Consider the following 12,973-nt stretch of genomic DNA (forward strand, 5'->3'; position numbering starts at 1 on the left):
TTATGATTCTTCTATGCTGTCCTCCGGGTTCTGGCCTGCCATCCCATTTCCACCACTGAACAAAAATAAATTTGTTTGTGTGAGTTTTTTTCTCCTTCTTTCTGGTAATTGTGACATTTTATGTCAGAATTGTGAGATATAAAGTCAGAATTGCAAAGGGGAAGAAAAAACAAAGTGTCATTTTATTTATACTCGGTGGAAGAAATGGTGCTCCTTCTATAGTTATCTCTCTTACCCCTCCATACACCAGACCAGTGTCCAGATGGCTAGCTTCACCCCCGTTCTTCCACCAACTTGAGGGGTTGAGAGGTGCTGAAAAGCGGGTGGGTGGGTGTGGGGCGTTGGGAGGGGGTATTTATAACCCTTGTGTGTCTACTGTATACACAAAGACACTCACAGCATCTCACAACCTCTCTCGGTATCTCTCTCTCATATTCTCTGTTGTGCTATCTTTTATATTTAATGCTGCCGTGTTTGTGTGAAGAATGCTTTCACATGTTTTCTAAACCTTTTCTGTCTTTACCGTTTACCGCATTTTCTTTCTCTCTTTGTTTTCAGCCTCATTAATTACTCGTCTCCTTTATGTCCATGTGTGTGCTGTATGTAAGTGTGTCTTCAACCAATTAAGCCTGACCCCCGCTGTACGGCGAGAGTAGCCGATCTACAGAGCTTAAATAGATCGACTATTTGTTGCCGCGCAACACCGCCATGCCGCGTGTACAAACAAACCATATAGGCCTAGGCTAATTATTGATAATTTTCAGGCTATTATAACAATTTGCCAAAAATAGGGACGACAGACAGGGGGTTAATGTGGTTAATCTAGACGAGACCCGTGGTTCACCTTACAGCCGGGGAGTCATTCCTCACCATTAGTGGTCGTTTACAGCGGACATACATTCCTGATCACTGATAGTAGTATCATTAGTAGTGATGCGGTCGTTTGGCAGTGATGCTACCGCGCACATATAGCATCCATTCCTGGTCACAACAGTAGCATCGTTAATGTGGTCGTTGGTTTACAGAGGTGACGTTAGAGCAGACATATACAGATCCATTCCTGGTCACAACAGTAGCATCAATTATGTGGTCGTTGGTTTACAGAGGTGACGTTAGAGCAGACATATACAGATCCATTCCTGGTCACAACAGCAGCATCGTGTCCAGTCCACACACAGGAGGCTGATAGTATAGCCGGGGAAGTGAGGTTAGACTGGATGCGATCAATACTACTAGACAGAGGTTCGCCCAGGAAATTGTTTGTTCCATCCACCGAGGTATAGCGCACGCGTGCCTGCGTGCACTGTTGTGTGTGTGCTTGCATACAAGCGTGCATGTACACTGTGTGTGTGTGTTTGTGTGTGTGTGTGTGTGTGTGTGTGTGTGTGTGTGTGTGCGTGCGTGCGTGCGTGCGTGCGTGCGTGCGTGCGTGCGCATATTTGCAGAATTATGCATGTGAGTTAAGTGTGTGTGTGCGTGCACAGTGTTTAGGAAGAACAGCATTTGATTTCTAGTGGACCTGCCTCCCTACAAGCCTCCTATCTCTGAGGACAAGCCATCTGTTTGCCCAGTGCATGGTGTTCTGTTCTTAGTGGAGGCTGCCTGGCTGGCTGGCTGGCTGGGTAGGTACTGTAGGTGGGTGGCTGGCTGGGTGGGTGATGGAGGGAGGGGGAGAAGGGGGAAGAGTGGGGGGTTGAAGGAATGATAGGAGGAAGGAACGTTAAATGGATGACAAAAAAGGGGGAAGGGGGCTCTTTCTAATAGACACCCCCCCCCCACACACACACACACATGCACTAGAGCTGCCTGCAACTGTCGTTTATCATTTTCTTAATATCACTCAATATTATCAACTGATTCAACTCTATTCATTACTTTTTCGATGATGTGAAATAACTGTGAAGCTATATATATATATATATATATATATATATATATATATATATATATGATCACAGATTGATTATTTTATTAAAATCGATTAGCTTTTATAATGTATTATAATTGTTAGTTTGATCACCTCTTGCTAATAGACACAACACGCACACCCAAGGGGAAATGTAGTGTGTGTGTGTGTGTGTGTGTGTGTGCATATAGAGGGGAAAAACAACAAACGTCAGTGCATCCCTCTCACCATAGCGACCAGAATACATTAACCCCTGTTGTTTACAACAGGTGAATCCGGGGTGGGGGGGGGAATACTATCGTTGAGTGAAAACCAGTCGACCACATACAATACAACCTCATTTTGGGGAGTCCTATATGCCAATTAAATTACTGATATTTACTGATTTTTGACTTCACTTCAATATAGGGAATGAACTTAAATTTTACAGTGAACAAGCAAAGTAAATATAAAATACACACAAACTGAACTTCATTTAACCACTTCTTCAAACCCTATGAAAAGAGCAGAAGTTCACAATGTGACGCATTGCGACGCACTGTGAGCTTGTAGATCGTCATTGTTTTAGGTCAGTATGCCAGCGTTCAGAATCACGCGCTACTCTCTCTGTTACCTGTGTGTTCACTTTTGTTTGTCCAATTTGCATTTTTCTCCAATCTTTTATCTTCTTGTCGCTGTTCTAACTTCTCTGTTTCACTTTCTTTTGTCTTGTGGACGTGAGTGACAAAAAGGGATGTGGTCACAGCTCTTCTTTTACCGCCGCCTCCCACCTGCATGCCCAGACAGAACCGTAGGAACTAAACCAGTACATGGTGACATAACCTGGCTTATCTTGTCCTTTTAGGAGGACATACGAGAAGAACTGAAGATCACAGGATACAGTATGGGTATGCAAGAAGACTTTTAGTTTAACAACTCAAATATCATATTTTTTACAGACACTTTTTAGGATATAAGGGCAAAGTAAATGTTTTCAACTCATCATCATCTCTCTCTCTCTCTCTCTCTCTCTCTCACACACACATGCTTTCACACTCCAGCCTTGGAAGGCGACGGCCGTCCTGCGGAGATAGATCAGATGGCCGAGGGAAGCGGTGCTGGAGGCCTGGCAGAGCCGGAGCCTGGCTCCACCAGGCCTGTGGCCGGTGGTAGAGGGCTGGAGGCAGGAGGAGGAAGAGGAGGAGGGGGAGGAGGACCAGCGGGTAGGGTGGTACCGTCGGAGCCGTGGCCCACGCACGACTTCTCCTGCTCCCTGTGCAAGCGGCTGTTCAGCAGCCTGGAGCATCTCAGGGAGCACGAGTACCGCCACGCGCTGTCCCTCATGGCCATGTCCCTGGACTGGCGTAGCGCGCAGGACCCCTACAACAACCACCACCGCCCCCGGCCCCCTCCTCCTCCTCCTCCTCTGTGCCGCCCCTCCGCGTCCCTGCTGGGGGGGGAGGAGCCAGCCCCGGCCCGCTACCTGTGCTCCCACTGCCCCGCCAGCTTCACCCTCAAGTCCAACGCCGACCGGCACGAGAAGACCATCCACCTGAAGAGGAAGCTGATGCAGTGCGCGTACTGCCTGAAGCACTTCCGGGACCGCACGGACCTGCACCGCCACCTGTCCTCCGTGCACTCCAAGGAGCGAGGGCACAGCTGCCCTGCGTGCGCCAAGGCCTTCAGCACGCAGAAGAACCTGGCCACGCACGTCAAGGTGTGCTGCCAGGTGGGGGGGTCCTCCGTGCTCCCCGGGACACTTCTCGCAGGGACGGGAGGTGGAGGCGACGGTTTGGGCATGGAGGTGGGGTCTCCGCAGGCCGGGGTCACAGATGCACTATGGGGCTTCCGTCGTCAGATCAAAGCGGAGAACGACGGCGGTGCAAGTGTAGAAGATTGAGACTTGTGTTTAAAAGGCTCCAGGCGTTCATATAATGGTTGGCCATCTACCGTGTGCAATGCACACCAATGCATTCTAGATTCATGCCAATTAATTTTCTCTCGTCTTATTGCACTAAAGAGGGATTTTAATCCTCTCTCTAAAACAAATTGAATGGAATATTCATTGGCATGATTGTGAATAGCTAGGAGCAGTTTCTGTTTCTTTACTTCTTTTTTTCTTTCTTTTTTTTTACAACTGGTGCAATTTGTGTAACTATTAGTGGGTTTTTTTTCTTTTTCTTTTTTTTTAAATGATTGATGAGTTTTTATATACAAATGTCTTTATTTTTTAGACAGTGTATTATGCTTCCGACTTGGTACCAGTACTATGCAAACCCATCTATTCAAAGCAAACATTTTGGACTGAATCTTAATTCTACTGTATGAATGTTTACACTGTTTTGTTTAGTTTTAATTTGTGAGCACTTTTATAGGAATGAATATTAATGTGCACACTGGGTACAAACCTTGTTTAATTTATTTATCCATTTGTTAGAGCTTACAAATACGGGTCCATTTGGTTACATTTATAAACTCTTTGAGTTAAAAGAACGCTGACGGTTTTTTTACTGTGTACAATACATGGTAGACACTGGACAGACAGGTGAACTCATCAGACAATGTGTCTGTGCACCCCCCCCCCCCCCAACCCCCACCCCCACCCCCTGCCCAGCCTCGACGACCACTCTGTCTCTCTCTCTCTGTCGCCAGTCAGTACTCAGGCTAATCTCCCCTCTCCTCTTTTAGACTCATAGATCTGTATCGTATGTGTGTGTCCAAACCCCACAATTCAGAGCACACCCAGGCATCTGTATATGTATGTGTGTCCAATCCCCACAGTACAGAGCAACACAGACACTTAAGACACAGAGTACTAGCAGTGACTCCATTCTGGTACAGTCACTGTGGCTACAAACTACAGCACCACCTGCTGTATCTCAGTGGGCATTGCATCCCTAGTCTTGTCAGTCAGGGCGCCGCTAATGGTGGCAGCCCAATTTAAACCAAACATAAATTGTTACCTAGTAACGTTTGGTTTAGAGTCTTTTTCCTGTCCCCTCAGTCCCGACACTTGGATAAGAGAGCTATAGGGGCAAAACAACAAGAGCAGTTTATAAACAGGAAGGACAGGTACATGGTATCTTCTGTTACCAGTGGGTCATGGGTGCTTCCTCACAGACAGGCTTTGAGATGGATGGGGTTATAGGCTTCCATTCAATAAAGACAAATCTGAAGGGGGGGACATTGTCTTAACCACTTATTAAGCCCTGTACCTTTTTACGAATAGTGACAACGGCCGATCTACAAGTTCGTAATGTGTAGCATCGTGACTTGCGAGCTTGTAGAACTGCCATTTTTGTTATGGTTTAATTAGATGTTTGACAAATTCTGACAAATTTGCCCAATAGGCATATACGGATGCCAGACTTAATGTGATATATCAAACATATATCAAACATATTAGACACTAGTCTACATTTCCCCGAAAGGAAATACATAGTCTTGAATTCAGTCTGATCAGAAGCAGGGATAAAACATATCCCCACCAGGCCATAAAAATGAATGAACAGATGGGGGGGGGTATCTAAAACAGAACAAGACAAAGCCAAGACATCAGAGGCAGAATGGATGCTGGATGGAGGGGGGTTGGGTTGGGTTGGGTTGGGTTGGTCCAACCCTCCCTCGCTCTCTGTTCCAGATCTGTGAGATCTACTGTCGCTAATCATGGTGGCTGAAGCCAGACAGTAATTGGCTCTTCGCGGCTCCAGCCCCTTCTTGACCCCTGACCCTGCACTAAAGAGGAAGAGGGCGGAGCAGGATTGCGGAGGCCAGATGCACTTTGAAACTGAAAATGACCTCAGCGATGATGATGATGATGTCACTGGAGAGGTCTGGCATGGATAAAAAATATCCCCCGCTGTCTGTTCTGTGAAAGCAGAACTGTGTGCATTTTTAGGGAACACAGACCTCCCCATGCTGGTCTGTGTAAAAGGGAACTCCATAGTGTCAAAGCTCCCTTAATGACTCAGGTAAAAAAAAAAAAAAAGAAGAAAGAAACACTCTGGACTCCAGGCCGATTAATACTTCCGTTGGCCGTTTCGCACTGAGAATAGCAGATCTACAAGCTCACAGCGTGTCGTGGATGCGACGCGTTGTGAGCTTGTAGGTCTGCTATTCTCTGCCGTTCTCGCGCAACGGAGCATTCATTTGGCTTAAATAACGGGTGGAAAAACAGGAAGGCAGCGTTTTGACAATGAAACCAGGAACTATAAACCTAAAGAGCTGTGTGTGAAGTAGCTTCACTCAGTGGCTGTTTCTTTTGTCGTTTGAATATGAAAATATTCTTCTATCTTGAGTCTGTATTATTTTTTTCTTTCTTTGTAACTTCTATTGGGACATAGATGTGTACTTTTATAAACATTTCCCTGTGTAATTTATAATATACTACCATTAAATTTTGATGGAGAATATGAACACATATCCGATGTTTTTATTGTACTATATGATGCATACATTATTCCACACACCTACTCCAGTATTTTCTCTCGCTCTCTAACTAAACGTTTCCTCACACGACGGAAAGAAAATAATGATAAAATTAACCTTTTGTGCAGTTCATGTATATTTTATCTCCTTTGTTGGATGCGTCGTCTAGCTTTAGAATCAGAGCAGAAGTCTAATTGCTGACCGAGAGGTAATTATATCATGTCACCCGGCTGCTTACAACCCCCTAACTGTGAATCTGACCCCTCCTTTCTAGTGCTGTAGATGTGTACAAGTTTTGTGTCGTGCTTGTGAATCCATGATCCTTTTATAGCTTCATTCCTGCTTCGTCAAAGCTTCTAGCGATCTAGCCAATGGCTAAATGTATAGGGGCTAATTGAGACCACTGCGACCCTCTCTCTGCAAATGTTCCGATGCCTAATTGATTTGCCTTATGACACGCCCTGTTTTTGGTGTCACATTGCCAAAAACGGACATTTTGTTTTTAGGCCTGAACTAGGCCTTTCAACTATTCACGCACACGCACACACACACACACACACACACACACACACACACACACACACACACACACACACACACACACACACACACACACACACGCACACACTTTGTGTACTGGAGCGCCCTTCACCTAGCTTAACTCCCAGTTAAGTCTAGACCTTGAGATAATTGGCTTATAGCAAACCCTGAGTGTAAGATTGGGACATGCTATTAGCATTAGCGTTTTGTTTACCCAAGCTTCAATATGTGTGTTTGTGATTATATTCCCCCCCCACCCCCCTGACGTCCATTTCATATTTCATCGCATTGAAAAATGTTTGGACACTTTTTTCATTTGTTATTTCTTTTGTTTGTTATTTTCAAATTCTCGTCATTTTTGTAATGCGACGAAATATGAATTAGCTTCAGTCTGTCAGTGAGTCTGTCTGTCTGTCTGTCTGCTATCTATAAGCAGAGACTGCCTCTCCAGAGTGAGTGTTGTGTGTGTTGGTTCGCGTTCCTTTGACTCGGTTGCCTTGGTGTGGAAGACGAGCCGTTGTTGCTAGGGCAACTGTATCTTTGACTGGCATTAGGGGGTGGTGGCCATGGGGGAGTTTAGAAGTACATTTCTAGACCTTGGTGTTAATTAAATGCAATAAGTGGAGAAAAGTAAAGTCTCAGGCACACATGAGAAGAAAAGCCCCCGTTCGTTCAACACGCTAATCCGTCTTTGTCTCTCTCCCTCTCTTTCCCGACAACAGTGAACGACTTCACGGTCATCCGGAAAAAGTTCAAGTGCCCGTACTGCAGTTTCTCCGCCATGCACCAGTGCATCCTGAAGAGACACATGCGCTCGCACACCGGCGAGCGGCCCTACCCTTGTGAGATTTGTGGCAAGAAGTTCACCAGGAGAGAGCACATGAAGAGACACACGCTGGTGAGTGACTGACTGACTGACTGACTGACTGACTGAGTGGATGGACGGCTGGTGAGGACTCAGGCCGCGTGTTGCGTTCACCTGCGCGGGAGTGATTTATTAATCCCACTCCCGCCCGCTCCCGTTGAAATTCAGACCAATCCCGCCCGCTCCTGTAATGATTAAATTTTTGACCACACGCATGTGACCGCCTGTCTGCTGCTCCCGCCCGCAACAAAAAAATAAGTCCCATTTAGTCAATTTTATCGTTTAGTCCTGCTAAACCAGCAATATTTCCATTGAGATCGAAGAAAAAAAGATACATTTACCCAAACAGTTGCTGAGATTGAGCAGGCGTGCATGCACGAGAGAGGAGTTATGTATTTGTGTGAGAAGCTGATCACATATAGGGAACGTGTTATATTAGGCCTATTATGCTATATATTATATTATTATATTGTGCCACTCACAGACACTGCACACACAGTGGGTGGAGAGACATATAGAGAGATAGTGTAGAGAGAGAGGTGGTTACTGATTATAAAACAAATTGTATACCAATCTTTGTGTTCTGTTTCACGTTATTCCTGAGTGATACACACAGGGAAAAGAAAAAACCCAAAGACCCAAAATACATGCTTCAGCTTCACACTAGCAGCTACAAAAGTGTTGTTTTAAAACCACTCACATTCTTCTCTCCACACAAGCTTGCCTGCTTGTAATAGGAGGGTCAGACAGTGCCCTGTTCTCTTTTAACCTTTACATTTTACCTTAAATTTTTTCTTGCTCGCCGTCGCTTCCAGACACGGACACAATGCTTGAGGATGTCAATTGTGTTGCGCAGCACATACTGTAGCAACACTAACTCTGTGACAGTGTATGGCTACAACTACACTGTGGCGTCAAGAAACGCCTAGAGCAGGCGTCTCTTCCGGGTTTTTAACAGCTGGTGGATGGAAATGACGCTCGCGCGCGGCTTCAACTTGTAGTGTCGGCAAAAAAACTGAAACACGTTATAAGTTGAAGCTGCGCACAAGCGTCATTTCCATCCGCCAGCTGGAAGAGACGTCTCTAGGCGCTTTCTTGCCGCTTCTTCGCGCGTATATGTGCTCACACTCTATCGGACGACAATTGGACTAGTGTTTTGGAGTAGTGTTGGCATTGCCAGTGTGAACTAAAGCAACATGGTATAAATCCTCGTTTTCATGTGTAAGGGTCCATTTGGTTCCATTCTTTACAGTCTCAGAAGGACATAAACATGAGCTGGCACCGAGAAGAATTATCATCTCTTTGAAACCTCTGCTGGCCTGTGTCCTCCACACAACCTCCTGTCTTTGATTTACTCACTTCACGCACGCACGCACGCACGCACGCACGCACGCACGCACGCACGCACGCACGCACACGCACACACGCACACACACACACACACACACACACACACACACACACACACACACACACACACACACACACACACACACACACACACACACACACACACACACACACACCAAAACAAACCCACATAGCAGCACTCTGACCCTTCTCAGAATATGAATGTGTTTATTAGCCAGATACAAGGTTAGACTTGTGCTCTCACAGAAAACAAAATATATATATATATTAGCAGCAGATTTTCCAAACATAAATGGTAGGCTATATGTAAAAGTAAATGGTAAAGTATAAAAGTAAATATCTGAATCATAATCATCATAATCATGGGTGTATGTATAGGATCAAACTAGGTGTGAACAGCATTGAATGTTCATCGTGAGATGAGTCGCGTATCGTTGTCTCACAAACCTTGTATTTGCACATTTCAACCTTTTTATGTTTTTGATGCATCGCAAACTTGTTGATTGGCTATTTTTGCTACTTTTGTGTGAGTATAAAATAGGGCAGTGATTCAAAAGAGAGATTAGAATAGCGACCGCAGGTCACATTTACTATGAAATCGTACATTTCCCGTCCATCAGTCACTCAAAATCCCCATACATGGGAAAGCCCCCATATATGGTGCCCAGGTCTCGTGACATCATCAGGGATGGAGATCCCTGGTTTCGTAGTAAATGCGACTTGCTGTCGCAATTAAGCCCATATGGAGATCCCTGATGTCATCAATATTGGCCAGCAACTCTACATCTGACCTCAAACCTCAAACCCTTAGATCTCCATTATGGATATATGTCAGACATTCCATATGTTGATCCTTCCCCTTCGATGTCTCCCTTTTGACTGATACCTGTCCATTCAAACTCTAGACAGGCCTGCCCAAAGTTATTAGTGCAGCTGTGCCCGGCAGCCGGCAAAAACTAAAGTTCTCAACAGGCCCGTAAAATATATGGCCTCCATATATTTAGCTGACCTGTTCTGACATTCCATATGTTGATCTGACCTCATCAAAACCTGTACACTCAAGACATGCTCCTTATATGGCCAGTATAATTAATACATTCCATGTTGATCTGACCCCCATGCCAAAGCTCCAGTGCTCACCCAGCAGTCTGCCGTCACCCAGGCGGATGCGTGCACGAGGGCGAGGTCGCTTCTCGCCCTCAGGGATCTTACTGGTTATTAATATTTTTATTTATGGAATTTCTTGTAATTTGTTGTTTGTTTGTTTGTTTTAAAATGTATAACCTTCATTTAATTTTTGGTTTTATCTCGTTTGAAAAAATAAATTATGTGGGAAAAGAAAATGGGATTTTTACTCGAGTTGTGACCCATGAAAATTAGTCTGTGACCCACAAATGGTTCCCCGACCCACTGTCGTGGGAAACAGTGAAGCAGGTCATTCCTTTATAAAAACATATACTGTAGCTAGATGAAATGTCCAGACAGACGCCATGCAGGGCCAAACTAGTGTGTTAACACGCCGTGTGTTTCCCTCCCCGCAGGTCCACAGCAAGGACAAGAAGTACGTGTGCAAGGTGTGCAGCCGCGTCTTCATGTCGGCGGCCAGCGTGGGCATCAAGCACGGCTCGCGGCGCCACGGCGTCTGCGGCGACTGCTCGGGGCGCGGCATGGCCGCCCTGCTGGACCACAACGGCGAGGCGGGTGGCGAGCTCTCCCCAGAGGAGGAGATGTACCCCGGAGACCACCACCACCACCTCCACCACCACCGCTTCCACGACCACCACGACCAGGCCGAGTGCGACGGAGACGCCGAGGGCGAGGAGGAGATGATGACGGAGGGCGAGGGGGGCGACGTGATGATGGGGGAGGGAGAGGAGGAGGGAGAGGGGGGCGAAGGAGGAGGGAAGTGGAAGGACTCGGGGGTGATGGGGGCCGACGGGGAGGCTGTGGTGGTGGGGGCGGCGGTGGGCGCCGAGCTGGACAATGAGAAGGAGGAGAGCGACTCGTCGGCGCCGGAGGGCGAGCATCAGAACGGCAGCGAGAAGGACTTCACGTGGATCTCCTAGGATCCGCCCCGAGGGGCTCTCGTCGACGCGCGGGACCCCCCCGCCACACACCCCCCACGTGGGCCCGGAAACCTCCCATTGAGGATCTCTGATGATCATCCACCCCATGGGCAGAAGTGTTTCTCTGCCAGTCTTTAGCGATGCGTTCCCCCCACACAGCGGGCGGGCCTTCCTCTTGGATGGGCACGGTGCAGGACAATGATACACAAAACCATTATGGAGGGACACGCTCCTATGCACATACAGTACAGTACATTCATGCACACACACACACAACCAAACACTCACACGCACACACTCTCACACACACACAGGATTTTCCCCGGTCAGCCGTGATCTTGGTGATATGACTGACTGGGATGTGGGAAGAGAGAGAGATGGCTCGAAAGCGAAAGGCTTTTTTCCCCTCCTGCTTATACCTCCTTTACTTCTGATGCAGTGTTTTTTGTGTGTTTGAGTTGTGTTTTTGTTTTCTGCGTGGGGGCGGGGGGGGGGGGGTGATGCCAGAGTTCCTGTAGTTTTTATACCATAATGTCACAACGAGGAATGAAGAGGACTCTGCCAAGGACCTGCTGGCGCTGTGCTAAGAAAAAAACGCCACTCTGTGCGCTTTACCGTCACAATTGCCATGGAAACTAATATCGTTGTTGTCAGTGTGTGTGTGTGTGTGTGTGTGTGGGAGGGGGGGGTTGGCCAGGAGGGGGCGTATTGATGCCTTGCAGCCCCCCCGGCCGGCATTTATGAACAGAGGGTCTCTCCGTCTCTCAGTTTTAAGGGAAAAGTCTTTTTATCTACATGTATTGCAACGCTGCATGTGTCAGAGGACGGACGGACGGACTGGGACCGACGGAGGGGACATTGTCCATTCAGAGTCCAACTGCCACAGACTTGCACTTTAACGACAACTAGACTCCAGTCGATGACCCTGAATCCATGGTTTACATTTTTGACCGGAATTTTCTTTTCCCTCTTTTTCTTTTCTTCCCTAAACAACTCGGTGACCGCACCTACCTTTAAGGATATATACTTTATGTCCGCTTGACTGTTATCACGATAGAGGAAAATCAGTGTGATTCCTTGTGCAGTTTGCGGTATATACATATAGCCTATGCCTTTCAGTGGAGTCCTTAAATCTTTCACCTTAAGTTTACCAGACAGACAGATTTCTATTCACTTGTTGAACTACTGGAGATTTGACAGGTGTATATACAGTTACATGTGTGTATGAGAGAGAGTGAGAGAGAAAAGGGGGAGATGTATAACTTTTGAGTGCTATGCAGGATTCTCCACATTGTCTGATTACATAGTGGACATCAACCTCAACATCCCTGTTAGCATATCAACTAAGCGCACGCACGCACGCACGGACGCACGCACACACGCACGCACACACGCATGCACACACGCACGTCGCACACACACGCGCAACAGGACCCCACACTATTCTCTCTCTCTCTCGCTCTCTCTCTCAACCTCACAATCACAATCTCTATTTCTGTTTCTCTCTCAGTTTGTAAGGGAACATTTCTCAAATCGGAGGAGCCACTATTCTTTTCAAAATAATTTGTTTCACAATCAGAAATTGTTACATTTTATTTGACCGTAATCTTTCTTTTCATCACATTTTGTAACATGACAAAAAAAGAGGATCAAAATGTTGCTTTGAGAGACCATCCGGCTTTTTGATCGTTAGTGGAGTGTGTAATTATTTGCTTTGTTGAACAACTATTTATTGAGAAGCTTCTCTTGACTCCTGATTATGAAAATCAGTCCCACCTCCTTTTTGTTTGGTATGTCAGTTGTAAAAAAGAAAAAAGG

General features: G+C 46.4%; 1 protein-coding gene across 2 annotated transcripts in view; it reads left to right on the forward strand.

The window, feature by feature from the left end:
* zbtb46 (zinc finger and BTB domain containing 46) overlaps positions 1 to 11,252 on the forward strand; it is a 98,261-nt gene extending 87,009 nt beyond the window's left edge. For both annotated transcript variants that reach the window (XM_079491385.1, XM_079491386.1), the window contains exons 5-6: positions 7,576 to 7,751; positions 10,631 to 11,252. In XM_079491385.1, the coding sequence (XP_079347511.1) occupies positions 7,576 to 7,751; positions 10,631 to 11,155 (701 nt within the window). In that variant the 3' untranslated portion in view covers positions 11,156 to 11,252. The remainder of the gene's footprint in view (positions 1 to 7,575; positions 7,752 to 10,630) is intronic.
* Positions 11,253 to 12,973: the final 1,721 nt, after the last annotated feature.

Source organism: Electrona antarctica (genome assembly GCF_951216825.1).
Source record: "Electrona antarctica genome assembly, chromosome: 2".
In the NCBI taxonomy this organism is placed as follows: Eukaryota; Metazoa; Chordata; class Actinopteri; order Myctophiformes; family Myctophidae; genus Electrona; species Electrona antarctica.